Raw genomic sequence first — 22,521 nt, forward strand, 5'->3', positions numbered from 1 at the left:
TCACTATGCTAATGAGCTTCAAGTCTTCTTTATTTTAAAAAAAACAGCAAAATATTTCCAAGCTAAAGTTGAAATCACAGTCAGCCATGAAAAATACTGGATTTGCTACTGAATGAGATCTTTGACACTTCCTAAAGATCTCTCATTCTTTTTTCAAACCAGTACAGCAGCACATCTACCACTCCCAGCACAACCTGCTGTTGCCTTACCAAACACGAACATGCTGCTCCCGTAGACCACGGCGGAGTGGTGGTACCGTGGTGCCGGCGGCGTCCCCGTCGTGAAAGCCCTGCACAAGTTACAACAGCAGCAGTCAAACACCCTGGGCGTGCTTTGGGCACTCAGAGCTACTGTGCAGACTCAGAAAAGAAACAACTGTTAGAAGTTACTCTTTTGTTCCTTACTGTTTCACTGGTTTTGGATTCTTGATTGCACTAAGATTTTATGAAACAGCGATACAGCATAAACGGTTACAAACATGCTGCTGCTGAAATCTATTTGGCAGAACAGAAAAGTGAGGCACAGATGAGATACGACAGACTGCCCAGTGCAGAGCAAAGGAGCCAAGAAAGGTGTGAGCCTCCCTTGGCACCTTCCCTGGCCCGAGGGGTGCAGCACACCCAGTCCTTCTGCCCTCCCACAGGGTGCAGGAACAGAAGCGACCCCGGTCCTCTCCCTCGCTGCGCTGCCCGGGCTCCCCTCGGCCAGGATTGATAACCCCCGATGGCCCAGCGCACAGCAGGCTGGCAGGGAGCAGCTGTGACAGAGCTGGGCGGAGGTGACAATTCCCCTCGGGTACTCGGGTAGAGCCACAAACTTTTACACCCAGCCCGAGGTGCTGAGGGAAGCCGCGGCGTGTCCCGGCCCTGCCAGCGCCCAGGGACGGCGAGGGGCCGCGCTGCCCACCTGCACCACGAGCAGTCCTTCACGTCGAAGCGCAGCAGATCGTTCAGCATCGTCTTCCTGCGGGGAAGAAATGGGACGGGAGAGGCGGCTGAGCCGGGCCGGGGGCCGGACAGAGGCGGCCACGGACCTTCAGCCCTGCTCCCCTCACACCCTGCTCCCCTCACACCCAGCTCCCCTCACATCCATCTCCCTTCACACCCAGCTCCCCTCACATCCATCTCCCCTCACACCCCGCTCCCTTCACACCCAGCTCCCCTCACATCCATCTCCCCTCACACCCCGCTCCCTTCACACCCAGCTCCCCTCACATCCATCTCCCTTCACACCCCGCTCCCCTCACACCCCGCAGCCCTCACACCCTGCTCCCCTCACACCCACCTCCCCTCAACCCCGGCCCTGCTCCCCCCGTTCCCGGCTCCCCTTACCCGTTGTCCCCTCCGAACACGTAGATCGCATCCCGATAAGCCACCACGGTGTGTTTGCTGCGCCTGCGGGCAGCACGGACAGGTCAGCGGCGCCGGGACCCCCCTCCCACCATCCCGTCCGCTTCCCAGCTCACCGGGCCCCCACGAACTCGTCGCAGGGCGGGAGGCGGCGCCAGCGGTGCACGGTCTCGAAGGGCCCGAAGTTGAGGGTGAGGTATTCGACGCTGTCCGAGCAGCTGTGGTCGAAGTCCACGCTCGGGGCCACCTTCGAGCGCCCCGCGCCGCCCGCTGGGGCTGCGGCCGCCGCCATGGCCCACGCCTGCCCCGCCGGACTACAGCTCCCAGCGTGCCCCGCGCGCCCGCCTTCCGGCGCGCCTGCGGCCGCGCCACCAAACCACAACTCCCGGCGTGCACCGCGCCCGGGGCGTCAGCCTGACGGCTGACAACCCGTGGACTACAGCCCCCCGCATGCCCCGCGGGGGGGGGGGGGGAAACGCCGCTGCGGAGCCCAAAGTGCCGCGTTCGAGGCCGCGGCGGGGGCCGAGCAGGTACCGGGGCTGCCCCGGTAAAGACAGGGAAGCCAGGCGGGGTTCTACGTTACAAGAGTTTCATTTGTTAATTAAAAAAAACCTCACCCCCAAAGAGAACAATACTCATGAATATGCATAAAGTCTCACTCCAGGGTCCGAGCTGGGCGGTTCGCTGGTTGAACACGGCCCGTGGAGTCGGAGCTTCGTGCTACTCTCCGGAGAACACTCAGTGAGCAAACACGGCCAGTTCATCCCCATAGACGAGTCCTGAGCAGGATATGTGCGCCAGGCACCAACGCAGCAGTGGCATTGCCCTCGGCTGTGCAGTCGCCTGCAGCCCACCCTTTGCTTTTCCTTAGTTTATGTTTCCTACCATGGTGTCAGTCACCTCTATGACTATTAGTTTAGTTTCTTCGCAACAGCCGACAACACAAATGGTGCTGCACCTCAAAACCACACCTCAGATGCTGCTTCACAGAGTCCAGCAGTTTCCATCCTGAGCAATCACTGTGTTACTGGTCAGAGGTTTTTCAGCACAATTCCTGAAGCAAACACAATCCTTTGTATAAAGACACATAATGGAGCCTTCAGAATTTTGTTAGGAAAGATGACAGTGGGAAAGCAGAAAAGCAATGAAGTCATGAGCACCAGAAGGACTCCTCTGAGGTCCCTCAAACCATCTCCCTCGTGCATTCTCTCACAATCCTATCCAGCCTCTTCCTAGGGATTGCTTGAGTCAGAGTATTTCTTGCCAAGACCACCCTGCACACGGTGAGGTTGCTGGCAATAGTTGCTGCACAACCACGACATCCCTGTGCCAGTCCTGCCCCTCCAGGGCTGGTCCCAAGCTTCAGCTGCCATGCAGCAGCACCATGCCCGGCCAGCTCAGGCTGCACCTGCGCTGAGGGTGCAGGAGGGAGAGTGCAGAGCACCAGTTCAGCCAAGAGGAACAACCTTCCCACTTCTCAAGCAATCTGTAAGGGACCCAGTGCCTTTTTTCTGTCCGACTGTGTTGTGGGAAACTCAGGTAAGCGTATCTTTACACGTAGAGACAGTGTCACTTATGCCCCCATCCTTCCCTTCTCACACTCCCCAAAAAACCACTGATAGCTGCAAATCAAAGCATTTTTTACCTAAAACATTGATGAGCTCCAGCTTTTGGAACTGACTCATCCACCTTTTGGAACTCAGAATCACAGACACCCTTAGATGTCTCAGTTCAGTGCCAGTACTAATGTCAGCCTCATTTTTCATGGTCTTGTTTAAATCCACCTTCTGACCTGGCAAAAGCTCCCCGAGGCACAGGACGCCAGTTCCAGCTCTCACTGGAGAGCACACAAACCCCACCAGCACCTCTGTGAGCCCAGGCTAACCAGCCTTCAACGTGCTGCTTACTCTCGCCACCCTGAACACACCTCAGTGTTTGGCATTCACTTTTCTCCAGGTATGGATGGTTGGGTTTGAGCCTTTGCTACTCACAGACAGCAAAAAGAGCTGGTCCTGCCTCTTCCCAGCAATGGGACCAATTCCTCTGAGGACACTCCTGACCCTTCCTGAACAGCCATGTGGACACACCACTGCAGCCATCCACTTCTTGGTGGGTTTTCAAAACAGCACTGTTCAGTTTAACTTGTTGGTCCTTTCAGGGAAAGCTGAGAGACAAAGGCCTCGGGACAAAACTCCTACTGGACTGTATGACAGGAGGGTCAGGGCACCCTGTTTAATCAGATATTCTCATAGACCAGAGAATCCGCAGGGAAGAAAGACACTGAGACTCAACGGCATGGGAAGAGCTCGTACCTTATTAGACACATAAAAATCAGGCTTCAAACCCTGCTTCTCATAGTTAGGCACACAAAATATTGAGAACAGCTCAGAGGAGTCTGCAGGGGATGGGGGTTCCCCTCTAGCTCTGCCCATTCTTGGGTACAGGAGACCAGTGAGATACAGAAGGACTCCAGGTTACAGAGGTTTTGATACAACGTAGAAGCAAATTATTCCACAAAGGAACAGCAAGTGCCTTTCTTAAAAGGAAACTGTAATGGCTCAGCCTGTTGTTTTAAGCAGCAGATACATACAGCACAGGACTCCCTTTCTGTCAGGTGACTCCCATGAAACACCCAAACATCCTCTGGCAGCACGTACAGAATGAGTCCTAAGGAGAAATATGTCTTTAAAAAGGGACTTCTGGAAACAAGCACAAGTTCCTTTTAAATCTGTTTTATAAGAAGCATACCAATGTACATTTTAATAGTTTTATTTTCATTTTCCCCAAAAGGGAACCAAAGGCAGAGAGGTGTTGTGAGATACATCACACTGTTCTCATGGGGAAATCAATTTGCAAATGTTATTTTACCACTCTATAAAAATACACACAGGAGTGTGAAAAAAGCAAAGGACTTCAGAGTGGCTGTCATGGAGCAAATATGTTAAATACAATCAGTTTTATTTTCCCCTAAAAATTGTGGCTCCTTGTGTTCCAGAAAACCAGTCTTTCGTAGCCACATGCCACAGGAACAGAAATTTAAGTGGTGGCTTCCTCTGAGCATGTGCACACACAAGTGTTAGTCAAGAACCGCTCCCGTGGGAGATGTGAGCGACAGTGCCCCGTCCACACCAGGAAAGAAGATATGCACTCAGGTTTATTGTGTCAGCTTCCCCTCCAAACTCCTGTGAACTGGCTCCATCCCATCCAGGTAGCTCTGAAAAGAGTCTGTGGTTCTATAAAAGAAGTCACGTTGTAGGATCAAGATATTTACCCTGTGTTACGTGAGGAGGAACAACAGCCAGGAGGAACAACTTTCCCACTTCTCAAGCAATCCGTAAGTGACCCAGGTACTTTCTCTGTCCGACTGTGCTGTGGGAAACTCAGTTAAGTGCCTCTTCACAGGTAGAGACAGTTTCCTTTTAAAAATATTAAGGACACATTATTTTTTATCTTTAAGAACTTCCTGGAAAGTTACTGTGGAAAATGAAAGTGCTCCTATGGTGAGACCAATGTGCAATGTCCTTGCTGCTTTCTCAGGATTCCTTCCCTTAGCAGATGTGTGTTAAGATGAGGCTCAATACAACGAGGCCATTGTCGACCTGGAACAGGCAGGCAGACACTGGAAAATGTTTTATGTCCAATCATAAAACGTGGAATTAGCCAAAAATAACCTATTGTTCAGATATGGCAGGTGTGGTCTCTGGAGTGGGTCTATATCCCGATGGCCTGCAGCACTCGCTTCTCGTTGTCATTGAGGTGGTCAGAGAACATGGCATAGCAGGGCTGCTGTGCAAACTGGCACAGGAAGTCGGTGAGATAGGCCTGGGAGGGACAGAAACACCCTGTCAGCACCACCCTCCTGGGAAATCCTGCTGCTTCCATGTGTCAGGAGAGATATCCCAACATGCACCAAGTAAGACCCCGGGATTGAAGGGAACAGAAAGGAGCGATGCAGGAGGAGGAGTGGAACAAGAGGGAAGGGCTGGAGCAGAGGAAGAAGGGTGGGAGCAGAGGGAAGGGCCCATCAACAGCTGCAGGTGGTGGGAAAAGCAGGAACAAAGTATAACAGAGGGGCTGACTGGCTAGGAGCATCTCCAAGTCATGTTCACTCTCCAAGCTACTCCTGACTTCTTCCAGTAGCTGTGAAGCTCACAGGTAGAAAAGTCTCATCTCCCTCTGCTCAAAGAGCTTTGTTTATTCGTATTTCCAAGTTATAGATATTAATCATAAGGAAAAATAGCTCCAGAAATTCTTGGGACACTCGGCCTTTTCCAAAGTAATTTCAATTAACTGAGTGCCTTCTGGATGACAATCAATAACTGGTGTTTCCAGTGCGTACATATTTGTTAAAGTACAACATTAAAAAAACTAAAGTTTATAGAGAATGATTGGAATCTGATAAAACCCCTCATTCTAGAGCATCACCTGGAGATCTATTTGGTAAAGAGGGTCCTTTAATGCATCTGGATCATCCTCTTCATCATCTTCATAGTAATCTTCATCTGTCAGAGGCAAATCAGCAGGTTTTAACATCAAAAAGAGCAGAATATCTCAGGAAGTTTTCTATTAGACTACTGAAACCCAAGGATCCAAAAGTAAATAGTTTCAGCACTGCTGGGGAAAAAAAAATTGTGTTCAGAATATTCAGTCCTTTAGGTAACGTGATAGAAACCACTGAACCCCAGAACCAGGGTCAGTGGAGGCTCGAGGAACACGCAGGTGAGCCAAGCACACATTGGACACTCACAGGCAGGTTTGGGAATTCCATGCACCAGGATCTTCTGCCTTAATCCCATGTGAGGGTGACACTTTGCCAGTTCTGAGCTAATGTGAGCAGCGTCCCTCGCTGTTTCCCTGTGAAGTTCTCCATTCTGAGGCTACATGAAACTGAGAGACGATGCACCCGCTCATCTCTTTATGCAGCACTTGCTCCTCAAGGGCTCTCCACAAACGAGCTCACCCATCCCCAGGACACCATCACGCCAGGGTCACACCTACACCTTTGAGCAGCAATTTTCTCTTTAGAAGAAATACCTGCAGGAACCTCCCAGAAATGTGAAGCCTGGGCAGCATGTGAACTCCCAGGTGATGTTATTTATAATGCAGCAATTTAATCACCATGTTACTCAAAGCCATGGCTTCTCCAGAAGGTCCTTATTCACAATCCCAGAGCAGAATTCCTTCCCCGTGCCTGCAGCCTTTGTTTTGCTGCTGGCAAGGGAAGGAAACTTTGACTAGGATGTCACCTACTTGATTATTGCTTTGAACAAGGACTTTCAAGCTGTTACTCACCATACTTGTTTGTGGAAAGAATGTCTGATAAGAACTGTCCTGCTAAGCCTTCATCTTCATCCTCATCTTCTTCCTGATCCTCCCACATATCATTTGAATCATCTGTTTAGAAAACAAAATTTCTAGAAATTATCCAAATCCAAGAGGTCCAGTCTGTGATCACTCTGTAGGGGACTGGAGTTTGTAGGCAAACACATCCCTGCATATGTGGGTGAACAAAGAGAAAAGACCTACAAACTTCCTTAATCTTTTAGAGTGATTCCAGAACTGGAGCCAAGCAAAGGCTACAACAAGAAGGGATACTTGAAGTAGGAAGAAAGGCAAACCAGATACACCACGAAAGGGTAATTTTATTGGCACATAGTCAGATCCCATCTTCCAAACTAGCCCAAAAGAATTTTCAGGTCTACAGATACACAACACTGACTGATCTTTCATTCTCCCATTTTATTTATTTTTACCTGGAAGAGATTGGTAGCACTTACAATACAGCACAGGGAAGGAAGAGATGTTGTGCTAATGATGAACGGTACAACAAAACAAGATCTGGAGAGGGACTTTGGACAAAGAGGAATGGCTTCCCACTGTCAGAGGGCAGGGGTAAATGGGATATTGGGAAGGAATTCTTCCCTGTGAGGGTGGAGAGGCCCTGGCACAGGGTGCCCAGAGAAGCTGGTGCTGCCCCTGGATCCCTGGCAGTGTCCAAGGCCAGGTTGGACGGGGCTTGGAGCAGCCTGGGATAGGGAAAGGTGTCCCTGCCATGGCAGGGGGTGGAAGAGGATGAGCTTTAAGGTCCTTTCCAACCCAAACCAGCCTGGGATTCTGGGATTCTGTGATTCTATGAGCTTATCCTCTGGATCACTATTCAAGCCTTTGTAGTTACAGGTACATGATTTACTGTCACAAAGTTCTTATACCACAAATGCTTCTCAAGAGAAGATTAAGTAGATTTAAGCCATGCAAAGAGAAAAACCAAACCCAGCATTTTACCTTGGCTCCAATCTGCAGTTGTCTGTCTAGATGCATTTGCTTCCATTGCATTAGAGAGTTCATTTATTATTAATTTTAAGATTTTTACTAACAAAGGAATGTTTGTCCAGCGTTCAGGATCTGTAAGAGAAAAAATACATATATTCATGCTGCTTTAAATTAAAAGTTACAAAACAGGCCCTTTTTTTGTCGGGGTGGGTTTCTTTTTGTTAGGGAGGTTGAGAGGAAAACTGACAAAACCCCCAAACCTTTTTTCCATATACTGTCAGAGCTGCAGTCCCAAAGATCTCAATGCAATATCAACCTTGCATATTCAGAGCGAAGAGGGGGCAGGGGGAAAATCTTCACAGCTCAAGAAATGTGTGACTCTCCTCCTGCAGGCTGCTTAATGGAGTCATCTGGAGCCAACCTTTCTTTCCTGAAGTACATTTGCACATCCACCAATGCTTTCACGTAAATGAGCAGCACAGTACTCCCAGGCATGGCTCTGCCCCTTCTGAGGCAATGTAAGATCCAACTTTTCCTTAGCTGTGTCCCTGCAGAACTATTCCACAGGGATAGCTAGACAGTGTATTTGTCCTTAATTACAGAAGTAAAGATCCTATCAAATAAAGAATCTGGGAGCATTAGTTTTAGCTCTTACTGATACTAGTATCAATCTTTGTTTAATGCAAATGCTGGTAGTTGCCATTTTTCTGTCTGACCAGACATCAGAATTCGTTGGTTTGGTTTTTTTAAGCCAAGAATAATTAGGTGGCAAGTGATTTGTGACCAGCACTTACCTCTTGAACTCCCTAGTGCTTGCCCCTATTTATCTCCTTAGTTGTCACCTTAGCCCTTCCCTACATCACTCCAAATCTCAAGCCCATGGCAGCTGAAGGCTCAAGGAGCACTGACTGCCTGGACAGGCTCCCAGTTTGGATCTGTACAGCCACCACATCCCATCCCACCACTGGTCACACATGAGCTCTAGCACGGCAAGTGGCAGGACCAAGGTCTGACTGATGGCTGAGGACAGCAGCCCCCAAGTGTCCTCCCCCAGGAGCTCAGTCCTCAGGAAAAACTGCCCAGGGCTCTGCTCTCTCTGATTTAAAAGATTAACCTCAACAGCAATCTCCAGTCAAAGACTTTGGGTTCAACCTATTAAAAACAAGACAAGTCTTATGCAGGAGACTGGTCAAGTTTTCCTTAAAAGCAATCTCTAACTTGTTGAATCATTGCTTTTTGTGAACGTGTCTCATTGACAAAGACAACCCTTTCTTTTAAATCTCTGCATGCACTAAAGACACTTTCCTTTCAGAGAAGCTATCAGGCATCCAGAAACATCAATTCTGTCTCGTGATGCAAAATAGCAGTGAAGAACTCCCCATCCCAATAATTACCCCATCCAGTTATATTAAATCAGACATCAGGAGCCTTCCAAATCAGTCTTTGGCAGAATGAAGGTAAATAACATATATTAAGTACATGATGTATGGATTAGCTCTAAAAACCAACATGCACCTTCTGCAAGAACTATCTCCCACAGCTCTGTGTTATCTGCCAGACCTATTTAAGGCCTTTCATAGCATCTACTTACAGAAAAAAACCCTGTTAAACCCAGCAAAATGATTACTCACTTTTGGCCGATTTGGATCGTGTCCGAATTCCCTCATCCATATTAAATATTTCTTCTCCCTTCACCCTAATGTCCTGAAGTCTCTTGTCATCTGTGTTGATGCCATACTGCAGGAGTTTGCACAATGCTACAGAGCTGGGAGCAGAGAATAGGAAAATTACAGATGGGAATTTCCCTGAACTGTCTGGCTTTCATAGCCCCTTTCTAACAGGGAACACATCCCACAGCAGACACCCAGATGCCCTTTCTTCTACATCTTTGCCAAGAACAAGCATCACAGAATTTTCCCATGTCTCCTGTTTTATGTCAGCATCTGAAACTGGACTCATCTCCTGACCTGCACAGCAAGCTGGGAACTGGTCAAGCTTTGGATTAAGCACCACCAACAGTAGAGACATCCATCCATACATTAAAGGTTTCCCCAGTTCAGAAGGGCCACCAGGTTAAACGTGCCCCTGCAGCACCACGTGCACATGAAGACAGAATTAAGAGGAAAGCAGTGGCAAGAAAGCAGTAATTTGGCTGATCTGCAGCAGTGATCTGCTCCCTTTCTCCAGCCTCAATGCTTATTTTCACTTCTGGTCCTTCGTGGCTCTGCTACACTCAGACCTTCCAGCTTGCTCCTCTCCTTTACATGTTCTTTCCATCTCTGATGCTTACATTTCTACTCTACACTTTCAAACCTTCTCCAGTTCCAGGCTGTTTTCAAGCACATTGAGGATGATGCTGACTACAGGTCAAGACTGCAAATCTACGCTTGGCACCCCCAAACCTCTCTCTCCTGGCTCCACAAATCTCAAACTGAAGTCTGGGAGCTCCGTGGAACTGAACTCTTTTTGTGCTTTCACTTCTCACCCTCTCTCTCTCCCACACCATGACTCTGACTTCTGCTGGTTTGGACCCAGGTCTCACCTGCCACCCCAAGCTGCCCAAAGTTATCCCATCATTTCACCAAGCCCTAACAGCCACTACTTCAACCTGCCCTCAGTGGATGGGGACTGTGCACACAGGAGGCATCAGCTGCCTTCAGGGTCCTTCTACTAACCCTGAACAAGAGGCTCCTCGGAGCAGGCCCTGCTTTTCCTCAGGACACAGAAACACCAAGCATTTACTAATGCTTGTGTTGTGTCACCACAACCAACCAGATCCAAGCACTTAATACAGCGTGGAGCCCTGTTACACTGCCTGTACACAAACAGCTCTCATCCTGGACAACACAGCTCTAAACAATCACCTTTAACCTTGTTCTCCTGGTCAGCCTTGGCTTTTCCCTGTGCCATAAGCCTCAGGGGATCCTGCAGACAGGCCTGCACTGTCAAAATGGAGATAAACCACCAGGCTTAGGGATGAAACCGACAAAGCGTGACCAAAAAGAGCACTGGATCCCCAAACCTGCTGCTTGTTCTTCAAGATTATTCACTAACTTCCATTTTGAACCTGCTTTTTCTCATTATTTATTTCACAGGCTATTTGACTGCCCATAACAATAACAAAACAACACACACTAACAAATGAGTTAACAGCTGGTGAGACCCCTAAGAGTGGTCTGTGAGGCTTCACATTTCCAGAAAAATCTAATACAGCAGCTGTGACAAAATTTAAATGAATACAAAGCATCTCATGCTTTGGAATGCAGCACTCAGCCTCCACCAGAACATAAACGTGCTCCTACAGCAAAAGGGAGAGAAAACTGTAGCAATTGATTTCTTGATTGACTTTTAATAGATCAAGAAATCAAGAAATCGCTAGATTCTTTTAGGAAACCCTCTACAACACCCCGGAACTCTACAGTAGTCTACAAAGGCAATTCCATGTGTGGAAGCTCTTTTCATCCCATTCACAGAAGTTCAATCTCAAAAGCAGCCCTGTATTTGCAGGAGACACCCCCTTCCCCCTCATGTCTCTCTGTTCCAGCACAGGCACACGAGGCAGCAGGAAGAGCACTGATGAGGAAGATCAGAGCTTGCTCCAGTTACCACAGCTCTCCTGAGCAGAACTGACAGCGCAGGGAGCAGCAATTCTGCCCAACACTGCTCCCATCTGAGCCAGGTCCCTCCTTCCCTATGCCCAGCACTGAGTGGCAATGGGATGAGGGCAGCAGCACAGGTGTATCTGGGGATCCCACCTGACTTTGCCTTCATACTGCCCATAGAAGAGGTGCTGCCGGCTCATCCACTCGGCCATCACAAACTCCAAGGCGGGCTTGCCAGTGGGGCCGGGCAGGCTACACAGGAATTCCAGGAGTGGCTCCAGTTGTGAGTGAACCAAGTGAGCAAACACCATGATCAGGGACTGCAGGAGGAGAAAGGCAGTGTTAGCTGTACATAATTCAATAGCTGGAAATGTTTTATCAAATATTTAAGGAGCTGGGCTCCCTGCAGGAGTGAAGGCTGTGCTTACCAGCCCTGGGAGGAAGGGAAAGTACAACCAGCTGCAAAACACTGTGCTACAAATGCAGGCAATAAACACCATCATATCACTCAACAGCACCTTCCCAATTCTGAATGCATTTTGAACATGATTTTAGGGAAAGAACTACAACTTTTGAAAAGGTTTCGTTACAAGATGCAGTTTTACAGTCTGACTCCTAAAGACCAGGGGCAGAACTCATTTGCTGTGTATGTCTAAACATCAGTCTCCCAGTCTGAGGGCATCTCTGCAGCCTTCCTCAGGGAAAAGCTGCCCATCTCCAGAGGCCCATCTTCCAGACTAACACAGGGAAGAGATCCAGCATTGCAAAATTCTTGGCTACAAGGGCTGCATGGGACTGCTTCAGATTTAAACTTCCATATCTTTATAATCCAAAAACAAGCAAAGTGAGAGCCATTCCAAACAGTTAACAATCATCGGTGTATCCAGGGGTAAAAAATCCTAAAGCAAGTGAGATCTGCTGACATTGGAATGGTTGCTGTGGCACCATATGATGGCTTGAAAATTGCACATTCAAAAATCAGAGAAGTAAGACAAGATGGTTAGAGCAGAGTGAAGCTCAGCTGAGTGCTGCACTGGGAGCAGAGATGGGATCTTGCTCAGCAGTGCCAGCAAAACGTCTTCCCCCAGCTGCTACTGAGGAACCAGGGCAGTCAGCACGAGCTGCTTTACATTGAGGGCACAGACAAAAAAAGACAGGAGAGAGAATGAGGACCACTGGGAAAAAATCATTCCAGAAAACTGTGCCACTACAAGTAGGTCAAGGCTAGAAGAGATGGTGAAGCTCTTTGTCTGGTCTCTCACCTCACTCAGGCCAACTACGCCTCCCATCCACCAAAAGCTCACCTTGTCTCAAGTCCCAGGCATTTATCCTTGTAACACAGAATAAATCCACTCAAAAAGACATGCTGCCTTTGTCATAACATTCCTACTGAGGCAACTCCTATCTCTCCAAAGGAGGTTTGCAAGTACAAGGGCATGAGGGACTACTGAAGGTGCATTACAGCTTACCTGCGAGAACCTTGCTTACCCTATAACCTGACAACAAAAAGTTTCAGACCTGAGGAACAGCATGGAGCTGTGTCACAGGAGGGTTAGGTTGGGTATTAGGAAAAGGTTCTTCTCCCAGAGGGTGCTGGGGCACTGAACAGGCTCCCCAGGGAATGGTCATGCCCCCAAAGCTGTCAGAGTTCAAGGAGTGTTAGGACAGAGTGGGATCGTTGGGGTGTCCTGTGCAGGGCCACGAGTTGGACTCAATGATTCTTTTGGGTCCCTTCTGACTCAGGAGATTCCATGATTCTCTGATCAGAGCAGGCATTTTCCTGACTACTTCAAGAGGATACACAGACCCTCCAATTGCACGAGCCAAAAATAATCAGGCACGAAATGAAAGAAAATGATGATAATTTCTTCTCCTGGTGCTTCTCCTCACTCTCCTGGGTGCCCAGCCTGCTCACCTGCATCACACTGAGCGTCTCCGCTTGCTGCATTTTACTCAGGATCGCTCTGAGGATCTGGTCCAGATTCTCTCCCAGCTCACTCCCGGCTTTTGAAATTAAAGTGGAGACCAGCCTGCCCACAAAGGCAGCGGTGAACTCCGAGGTCCGTGGGTCCAGGAGCTGACTGACAACCTGCATCACGTACCAGAGCCCGTTGTGACCCTGCTCATCGTGCCACTGCGCGATCTGCTCCAGCGCCACTGACACGTACGCGCGCAGGCACTCGCCGCCGTTCTACAGAGACAAGCAGTGGGTAAGGGAATGGGCAGGCACAGGCAGACATCCCCTTCACCATCCCAAAACCACCCTGAACCAAGATGAAAACAAGGGGAAAACTGGTGGGACCCATAAAAGATTCACAAGTAATTTCTGTAGACTTCAGCTCATTATCAAATACACAACTCTTCAGTGCCCAATCAGCAGCAATCAAGATAACTAATAAATACAACAACAACCTCAAGTAGCTGCAGTTTTGTGCCAGTCTTGTACCTAAAAAATTCAAAGAGGTTTTAACAAGTGAGAGATGAAGACACAGAAGTGTGGCATGAACAAAACACAGACCAGCAGCTGAGCTGCAGTCTTTTTGAATTCTTCTTAGCACAAAGATCCAGCAAAGCAATCAATGTGCAGGTCTACAATCTCTCCTTGCTGCTCTCCAGCCTATTCTTACTGGTCTCTTGTTTAGGGAAAGACCGTATTCCCATGGTCTGTATTCACATGGCAAAGAGTAGCTGCCACTATGGAACTCCCTATGTAAGGATTGAAACCAGCCTTGTTATTCATGTGCCAGCTAGGAGCTGGAATGAAAAGGCTCCCTGCACTTCTAGCCTCTGATGCTTTTTCCTTCTTGCTAGATACTCCAAAGACATCAGGCCACAGCCAAGCCTGCCAGTAAGCACAGCTCAGGCAGTACTGATGCTGGAGATGATTCCCTGCTTTCCCTCCATCCTGGCTCAATCAAAAAGAAGTCTGCCTTCCCCTTAAATGTAATCTTAAATGAGTACAGCAGAAAGCTGCTAGAGGAGGAGGGGGAGGACTTTTGCTGCCCTGTGCCTGTGAATGTGCCTGAAGATAGCCCCTGCCATTCCCAGGTGTGAGAAATGGGGGAAGAAAAGCATTATAGGTTTGTTTGGTTGTTTGGGTTTGTTTTTTTTTTTGTGTTACTGGGCTTTGTTTGGTTGGTTTTTTAACATGCTCCAATGCACTAAAATAGAAAAAACATCCAGGCTGCTGCCTTTCTCACTGTAGTTCTCCACATTCAGGAATGATCAGGAAAAATCACTACAGGCCCTGAACAACAGTACTTTCATGGTAAACTGGAGGTGGCAGAGGCTCCAGGGGAGTGCTGAAACAGCAACTGGCAGGCACAGCCTGGGCTCCCTCAAAGGCTGTCACCTCTCTTGGACTGGCACAGCCCCACAATCCTCCCCCTCCCCACAGTGTTACCTGCCTCCCCCTCCCCACAGGGGTACCTGCATTGTAGCATTGTCATCTGTGTTCAGGCTGCACTGTGCCACTGCAGGGAATGCCTGGCAGATGAGGAGCTGGGACAGAGGGGGTTTTGTATTCCTCACAACTGTGGTCAGTATATCAATAGAAGTCTGAAAGGAAAACACAAAACTGTCACAGCAGCAGCCACAGAACATGAAGTCAGCACTACCCACCCCTGCTGCAAACATCAAAGGTGTGAACTGCAGGGATGTGGCCACTGCTGCAACCACACTCTGAACTCACAGTCTAGAATAATTTTTAAATGCGAGGGCCCCGGAGTCACACACCCAAGCATCACTGGTGTGAGCTGTAGAAGTTCCCAAGACAGTTCCAACATTAAAAGCAGTGTCACCACTCAAACATGGCAAACAGATGCATACAAATCAGAACAGCCAGAGAACTGTTCTAGCTGACTCGTTCCATTTTGGTTATATTGATTTAAATTTATTTTAATTACCTATAAGCAATTGTTACAGTCATACCAATTAACAGATTATATGCATATTGATATGGATGTTTATGGGTTTAATTCCACACAACCATTCTACACAGTCAGTGCCTCATCTTTTATTAGGGCACCTGTATAATTTATCTCCAATTCATGAATATGTGATGCATAAATCAGAAAAAGCCTTAGGAAGCAGCGCAAGGAAAAGTTGTGTAGCTGCTGGGAGAGGAGACTGTTCCTGCTGAAAGATGGCAATGTCACAGCAAAATGACTGGGGATGACTGATGCTGTGGACACTGGAAGAAGGCCAGTGGAGCAGTTTAAAGCCAACTTTTGGAAGCATCTTCCTGCACCTGCAGTTTGCCTTTTTTCCACAGAGAAACCTCCCCCAATGACGGAAGCCATCACTCCAAAGCATGTCCACAGCAGCCTTTCTGCCCTTTGCAGAGCAGCCACCCTGGGTGTTACAGAACAGGGAACATCTCCAGCCCAGGCCATGCCCCACTGAAGCACTTACTGCACACAGCCCCGCTGGGATCTTGTCAGCTGGGGCCTGCATGATGCTGACAAGGGTTGGGATCAGCCTCATCTGCATTGGACCCTGGCAGGCTTCTATTTGAGCTAGCTCCTTAAAAATATCCTGGGCAAGAGAAGCAACGACAGGATCTGGAGAGAGAAAGCACCATTTACTAAAACACACACATATCTCAATTTTTGCCACCACTATTTTGGCTGGGAAAAGCAGCAAGTTTCCCCTCTGCCACGGGAATCAGTGTTCCTTCAATGACCATTGATTCAGTTTTCAGCAGCAGGATTCAACAGCAAAACCAAGCGTGCTTTGGGAATGTAAGTGGAATGCATACCGTTACTGTACTTGAGGAATATTGCAATGGTGAAGGGGCAGATCTTGTTCTCCATGCTGGCTGTAAACGCTGGGTCCACTGTGCACACAATGCACAGCGTCTCCATCACCAGGTTCAGCACCTCGGAGCTGAACTGAGTTGCCAAGTGGATCAGGCCATCCAGAATGCTGGGAAGAAAAGGCTGCAACACATGGGTGCTCTCGGAGATCTTCAGCTGGTCACAGTAGCTAGACAAGAAATTTGTGATACAAAAATACATTCCTAATATATTGAAGTAACTTAAATATATTTCATTTTAGATAATACATAAGGAGTTGTTTCATCCTGTCCATTCTTATCCCCCGAGTTCACTCCTCTAGGACTTCTCTCCTTCAGTCCACTACTGTCTGACCTCCCAGCAGCTCAGCAGGAAGGAGGAGGAAAGCTCTCACCAGAAGTCTTCCCTCCTCATTCCACCCCTGATGTTCACACAAGCAGAGTTGAGCCGAGTGATGTTAGAAGCTTCTACTGCCCCTCAGTGACAGATCTCTCCTAAGAACTGCCCATTGATGGAGAAAAGGAAGAAAGTCCAGGACAGACACTGCTTACGAAGTGTTTTGTTACCATGTTCTACAAGTGAACTGGGGGGGTGATAAAGCAATTTCAGGAATAACTAAGTTGTAAGTCTCTGACTTTATTTATTCATTAACATTTCAGTGCAAATAAGAGACAAAGTGCTGTTTGGAAGAGTAGAGTGGGGAACAGTCAAGTAGCAGATTTTTTGTGACTCGTTTTTTTGATTTTACACAAATGTTCATTTTTTACTTTAGAATCAGTACAGCAGAACTTCCTTATGACAAAAATGGGCTAAGAAAATCAAACCCCAAACACTCCTTATTACTGTGATTGGCTCCATAGGCCTGTATGATGTCAGCCACCTTTATGACCTAACAGGAGTAATCTGGGTTTCATCCCTGTGCTTTCCAACACTACCTAGTGCTGCTCCTCCCTGTGACCATATCCATCACAACACTTTACTGTAGCCAACCTCGAATCTCAATTCCATATTCCTCATTAGAGTTATTCTATTTTGAACCTGTTTGTTTATACTTTTTAGGCTGACATCTATTTCATTCAAAGCAAAACCTCCCACAGCCCAACAGAAATACTGTTTTAACAAACCAGTTTATCAGTGTGATTTATACTCCTGTCCCTGGGGCTGTGGAATAGCCCAGGGTTTGCTTACCCCCAGATGGCTCTGACTGCAGAGATCCGGACAGAGGGGGGCTGAGTTTCGTGCAATCCACTGACAGTGGCTTGCAGGAACTGCTGGATGAGCTCTGGAGACATGGCCACGGTGAAACGGCTGGCAGCCCACAGGGCCCGGCCCAGGAGGAAAGGAGACACTGCAGCAAAACAAAAAACCCCAGTGGCTTCAGAATAAGCTTTATGAGAAATCACAGCTGCTTCCATCCATTATTTAAAATCTTGTCATCCCAATAGGAAAACACTGAAATGTGACATACAAGACAAGTGTGCAGGCATACAAAGAATTTTTGTTCATAGGCAGAATACAGCTTATTTTCTTATTTATTTCAAAGAATAATTTCTCATTTATTAAAAAACCTCCTCCCCTCAACTATTTACACTTTAATTTGTTCATCACTGAACAAAAGCAAAGGAAGGGAACAGAGGCTTTTCCAGAAATTCCCATTTATCCAGCTCAATATTCTGTCCCCAGCTGCAGAAAACAGCAGCTTCTTAGGGAGAAGAATTAGAGTAACAGAGCTCATACCCAGGGACCTTTCATGGATTACATTCCTAGTTTGCAGCCATCACCCTGTAGTAACAGAACAGAATTCTGTGGCTCACCAGCACCACAGAAGCAGTGGACATTCATTATCCACTCACCTGCTTGCACTCACCAAGGTATGATATATCTTTATCACACTTACTCCTGCTGCCTTTTCAGACTATGAATCTCCTTACCTATCTAGGCTGGCCTCAAAGTGATGATGCTCTCTGTTCCTCAGCATCTTTACTGCCATTATTTATGCTCCTGCAAGTACTAATTTTAAGATGAGGACATAAAACACTCTGTGCAAGATGTACAGCAAGAGAAGAGCTTTGTTTTTTAAGTCACTATCATAAAATACAACATTTCTTTGTCTGTACCATTACTGACCATTAAATGGATATCCTTGGAGAGCCATCAACACACTGACTCTGGGAGCCCTTCTAGAGAACTGTAGCTCATTTACAACCCAATGCCACACATGTAAATGAATGTAAATATATGTAAATTGCTGGGGTTGGTTTCTTACATGCATTGCAAACTAGTTCTTCACTCAAAATTAACACAAAGAAAAGAAAAAACCATTCTTTGTAATGGGCTAAACAAGTGTTTCTTTGATGAAAAAGGAACCCAGGAATCTGTTTTTTTTCTGCACTGACACAACTCAATGTGGACTCATCAATGATACTCACATTGCCTTAAACTTCTAAAATTTTAATTTGCAATTCCTCTGACTCTCCTGCACACTGATGTAAGATAACACAGAGAGCAAAATCTTGCTGAGTTCCCAATAACAAAATCCCATTTAGCCGGGAGCATTATTTGAATTCATGTGCTACACAACTAGTGTCAGCCTCAGCATAAAACAAATGGGATGATATGGTGCAGCAGGAATTCTGAAGGCGGTTAAACACTGCTGGTGACTTTCCCAGGCACAGACACAAGACACCAGAACAGCTATTTTCCACCCAGCTCCCCAGGCCCTACAGGCTCATGCATCCAGCCAACAATGACATCCAGCTGAAAGCACAGTCCCACAGACAAAGGACTTACACTACAACTGGGAGCATGTGGGAACTCACAAGATTGACTTTTTTCACATGAGCAAGGTGCACAACTGCATTTCCCAATACCACATGCACACATCAACCTGACTGATTCATCAGAGACTCCCAGTGTCTGGCACCCAGCAGCTATCCCCAGGGATGTGGGGTCCCACATACCTGAAAGATTGAGGTCTGCCAGGACCACATTTGTCAGGAAGCCATGCATATCAAAGTGTATTCTCCCATTCTTCACACTGTCTGTAATTATAGACTTGACTGAGCCCAGGGCCAGCATACAGGCTTCATGTATTTTCCACCTGCAAAATAGTTCAGATGCTTAAGAGCATATTTTCCTCCATCATCACCTCAAGAAAGAAATACATATTCTGAAGTGAAGCCAAAAGTAATTTTTTGGTCTAAGCTACCACAATTATTTCCTTGATCCCAAAAGAGAATTTTAAAAAGCCCTCAAAGAGATGAACATTTACAAACTGCAAGATGCGGGCTTGGAAACTCCCTCAGGACAGGCAGCATTCTCAGTCACTTCCTAAAATATTGGTGGAATAACCACTACTTGTTCCAATTTTGTTCTCATAATAAAAAAGAGCCTCTTCCATGAAAGTTTGTGTTCCAGTCATGTCTTCATTATTTGTGTGCATAAGCACTGGGATACTCAGTATATTAAAGGTTTAAAAACATCTAATTTTGCATTGACATTTTGTTAATTATGATGATATAGAACTATGTGCAAATACCACCTCTCCTTGGTTTTATTTGTGAAGCCAAGAACCTACTTTACAGCTTCTCACAATTGAGGCAGATGGGGACTGAATGGCTGATTTTGCAGCCATTCCATTGTTGCTCATTATCAGAGAGGCTACTCTGACACTAACATTCAAACTAAACACAAACACTGAACCAATGCACTGTAAAACCAGGAGAGAATCACTGTGGACCAGCAACTAGGTACTCCTGCAACAGAGTTTTCTTCTTCTATCCCCAAAAAACATTAAAAACTGCAAGTCTGAAGTTCTAAACTTGAACACATACATCTGCATACAGCACCTCTCTTCTTGACATCAAGTCAAAAAAATAAATTATACATATATCTCTCAATACTTTTTCCCTGCAATTTTTATCCCAATTAACTGAACACGAAGTATTGCAAATTTCTCTTCTGATTTTGTATAACTAATTATGGTCTCCCATGAGATGTTTTAAGGAATGTCAAGCTCTGAAGGGAGGGAGCTTTGGCACAGATAGATTGTGTTAGGAACTGCCCAAATTACTCCACATGAAGATTTCATCATCTGGCTCAAGAAGTGCTGTACTTCCTTTTGCTTCTTCTAATCAGAGCTCTCCAATTCCATCCTTGCCCATCAGAAGCATTGTCACAAATGAAATGTGATTAAATCATGGTGCACCCAGTGCTGCAGATGAGCTCGACACCTGCCCCAGCACCGTCCCCTCCACCCCAGCCCCTCACCAGTGCTCAGTGCCGCTGTTTTTAGCCTGCTCAGCTTCCTGCAGATGCCTCGTAGCTGCTGCAGCCAGAGCAGTTGCACTCTCATTCTGGAAATCAGCAGCCACAGCCTGTGCAGAAGGAAATGGCAACACTCATTTGTATGGACTGTTAAAAGTTGGCCTTTTCTCTAAATGCCCTTCCTGAAGCCAGGTTTGATACTTGTCATTACTATTTCAGTATCTAAACGTGGAATACATTTCATACCAGCAGCAGATCCTGTGCAGCAATTCTCACTGTGTAGGAAAATGTATCATCATCTTCATCCTCCACAAACTGCTGTGGATTCGCAGTCCAAACTTTTATCTAGAGGAGACAAAAAGGAGGGGGCAGCTGAGACTTCAGGACACCATGGGTAAAAGGCAGCTTTGCTGTTCCCCGTAACCTGTTTTGGAGAACTACTTTCAGAATTTTTCCTGCCATAAGAAGTCCTCATCCTCAACTGATTTTTCTTCTATTCCATTGGAGAAAACTTTGAAAAGAAGAAATGCTCTTTGTTCTGAGCTCATCTTGCTCTTCCGCCCCTCATTTGAGATCAGTTTGACAGAACTAATGACTGACCTGGAATCAACGCTATACAGATTTATTTTTAGATGAGGAAGTGGAAGAAGCAGATAAATCTTTTAACAGAGTGCTTGTTTTTATGCATGTCTACCTAAACTAAAAGATTATGTCTGTCAGGCTTGCGAGGCCAGGAGCCATGTAGAATTTCAGTACAAATTATTTCACCCTACTAGCACAACATTTTCACTCTCACAGAAACCTGTTTATCCCTTTCAGCATGATAATCCTCATTTTCACAGCACAATGCATCATGGAAGAATGAAAAAAGAAAGCCTGAAAGAGCTGAGGTTGTTCAGCATGGAGAAGATTCCAGGGAGACCTTATAATTGCCTTAAAAATGAAACACTGGTAAAACCAGGGCCCCAGGACAAGGGGCAACAAATTTAAACTGACAGATGGTAGGTTTAGATTACAGAAGAAACCCCCAACAGGGTGCTGAGACACTGGATACATTGCCCAGAGAAGCTGTGAATGTCCCATCACTGAAAGTGTCCAAGGCCAGGCTGGACGGGGCTTGGAGCAATGTGGGATAGGGGAAGGTGTCCCTGCCCATAGCAGGGGGTGGAACAAGATGGGCTTTAAAGTCCCTTCTGACCCAACCTCTTCTGTGATCTGTGATTTACTGTTCACCTTGTACCATTTTGGAATCTCTAAGCACTGCCACAGCAAAGCGATGGAACAGCCTGTTAGATTTCCATGCACTGAAACTCTTCCCAGGACACTTGCTGGTTTAAATCTCTCATTTCTTTTGTTTCCTACACAACACAAAACATGCTCACCTGCTCCTCTGTGATCTGCATGTAAAGCAGGATGTAATAGATCAGCTCTGGCAGAGCCTTCTTCACTGTGCTCTTAAATTTGTTGTTTTCCAACAAGGCATGAACAAATTCAAATATGCTGAACACCAGATTTTCAAAGCCCAAAACTTCACCTGAACAAAGTGGAAAAAACAAAAAGGAACATGACTGAACATGCCAACATACAAAAAGCTACAAATGGATGTGAAAATAACTACAAACTATTAGCTTGTCTGAGCAGATATTTATTCATTCTCCTGGACTAGCAAGTGCAGCAGCAGCCCCAGGAGGATTTCTGACCTCATCACTTCCTGCTCTCTTCCCACCACACACCCCTCATTAAAATTTATAAAGCTCAACCTAAGACCTACTTGATTTTCTTTTGTCCCACTGCTTTTACCTCAAAATTGTTGCTGAACTCACCCCTTGAGCCATTAGAAAACTTAAATTGTGCAGCTTCACTGATCACAATCACAAGTAATTTGCAAAGAAGTGATGGACACCATTCTAACATCATAAATGCACCTTTAGCACGATCTCCCACAGTGCTTCAGTCACTGTTTTGACAGCAATATTTAGGTAACTCCATTCCTCTGCAAAAAGCAAAGTGAAGTGCAAGTTCTTACCATCAGAATCCACAGGATCCTCCACCTCTTCTGTGTAATTTACTTCTGTTCTCACATAAGTGAATGGAGTTAAGGAAATGCTTTTTTCTAAAGAACAACATCTATTTTGGAATTAATCGGCTTCTGTCTTAAAGTTCCCGATAACTTGGGAAGGTTTTGTTCTTAAAAAACCCTTTGATTTTGTGCAGAGTCCTGTGCTTCACAGAGAGAAC

General features: G+C 46.6%; 2 protein-coding genes across 6 annotated transcripts in view; both read right to left on the reverse strand.

Moving 5' to 3' along the window:
* The window catches only part of LZTR1 (leucine zipper like transcription regulator 1), a 44,770-nt gene extending 43,095 nt beyond the window's left edge, over positions 1-1,675 (reverse strand). The window contains exons 1-4 of one of the 2 annotated variants that reach the window (XM_042015938.1): positions 1,466-1,673; positions 1,332-1,394; positions 907-963; positions 210-289 (exon numbers count right to left, since the gene is read on the reverse strand). In XM_042015938.1, the coding sequence (XP_041871872.1) occupies positions 210-289; positions 907-963; positions 1,332-1,394; positions 1,466-1,641 (376 nt within the window). In that variant the 5' untranslated portion in view covers positions 1,642-1,673. Of the gene's footprint in view, positions 1-209; positions 290-906; positions 964-1,331; positions 1,395-1,465 lie in introns of both variants that reach the window. The other variant, XM_042015939.1, reaches the window with a different exon arrangement.
* Positions 1,676-4,102: 2,427 nt separating this feature from the next.
* The window catches only part of IPO9 (importin 9), a 39,047-nt gene continuing 20,628 nt past the window's right edge, over positions 4,103-22,521 (reverse strand). Inside the window, exons 9-24 of one of the 4 annotated variants that reach the window (XM_042015954.1) lie at positions 22,310-22,368; positions 21,666-21,817; positions 20,530-20,628; positions 20,287-20,393; positions 18,978-19,117; positions 17,206-17,365; positions 15,981-16,207; positions 15,635-15,783; positions 14,651-14,779; positions 13,137-13,412; positions 11,375-11,541; positions 9,251-9,384; positions 7,632-7,751; positions 6,642-6,743; positions 5,775-5,851; positions 4,103-5,171 (exon numbers count right to left, since the gene is read on the reverse strand). In XM_042015954.1, the coding sequence (XP_041871888.1) occupies positions 5,061-5,171; positions 5,775-5,851; positions 6,642-6,743; positions 7,632-7,751; positions 9,251-9,384; positions 11,375-11,541; positions 13,137-13,412; positions 14,651-14,779; positions 15,635-15,783; positions 15,981-16,207; positions 17,206-17,365; positions 18,978-19,117; positions 20,287-20,393; positions 20,530-20,628; positions 21,666-21,817; positions 22,310-22,368 (2,209 nt within the window). In that variant the 3' untranslated portion in view covers positions 4,103-5,060. The other 3 variants (XM_042015956.1, XM_042015955.1, XM_042015957.1) reach the window with 3 other exon arrangements.

This window comes from Corvus kubaryi, unplaced genomic scaffold (genome assembly GCF_017639235.1).
Source record: "Corvus kubaryi isolate FWS band 111438036 unplaced genomic scaffold, C.kubaryi_AGA036_p1.0 split3-37355, whole genome shotgun sequence".
Lineage (NCBI taxonomy): Eukaryota > Metazoa > Chordata > Aves > Passeriformes > Corvidae > Corvus > Corvus kubaryi.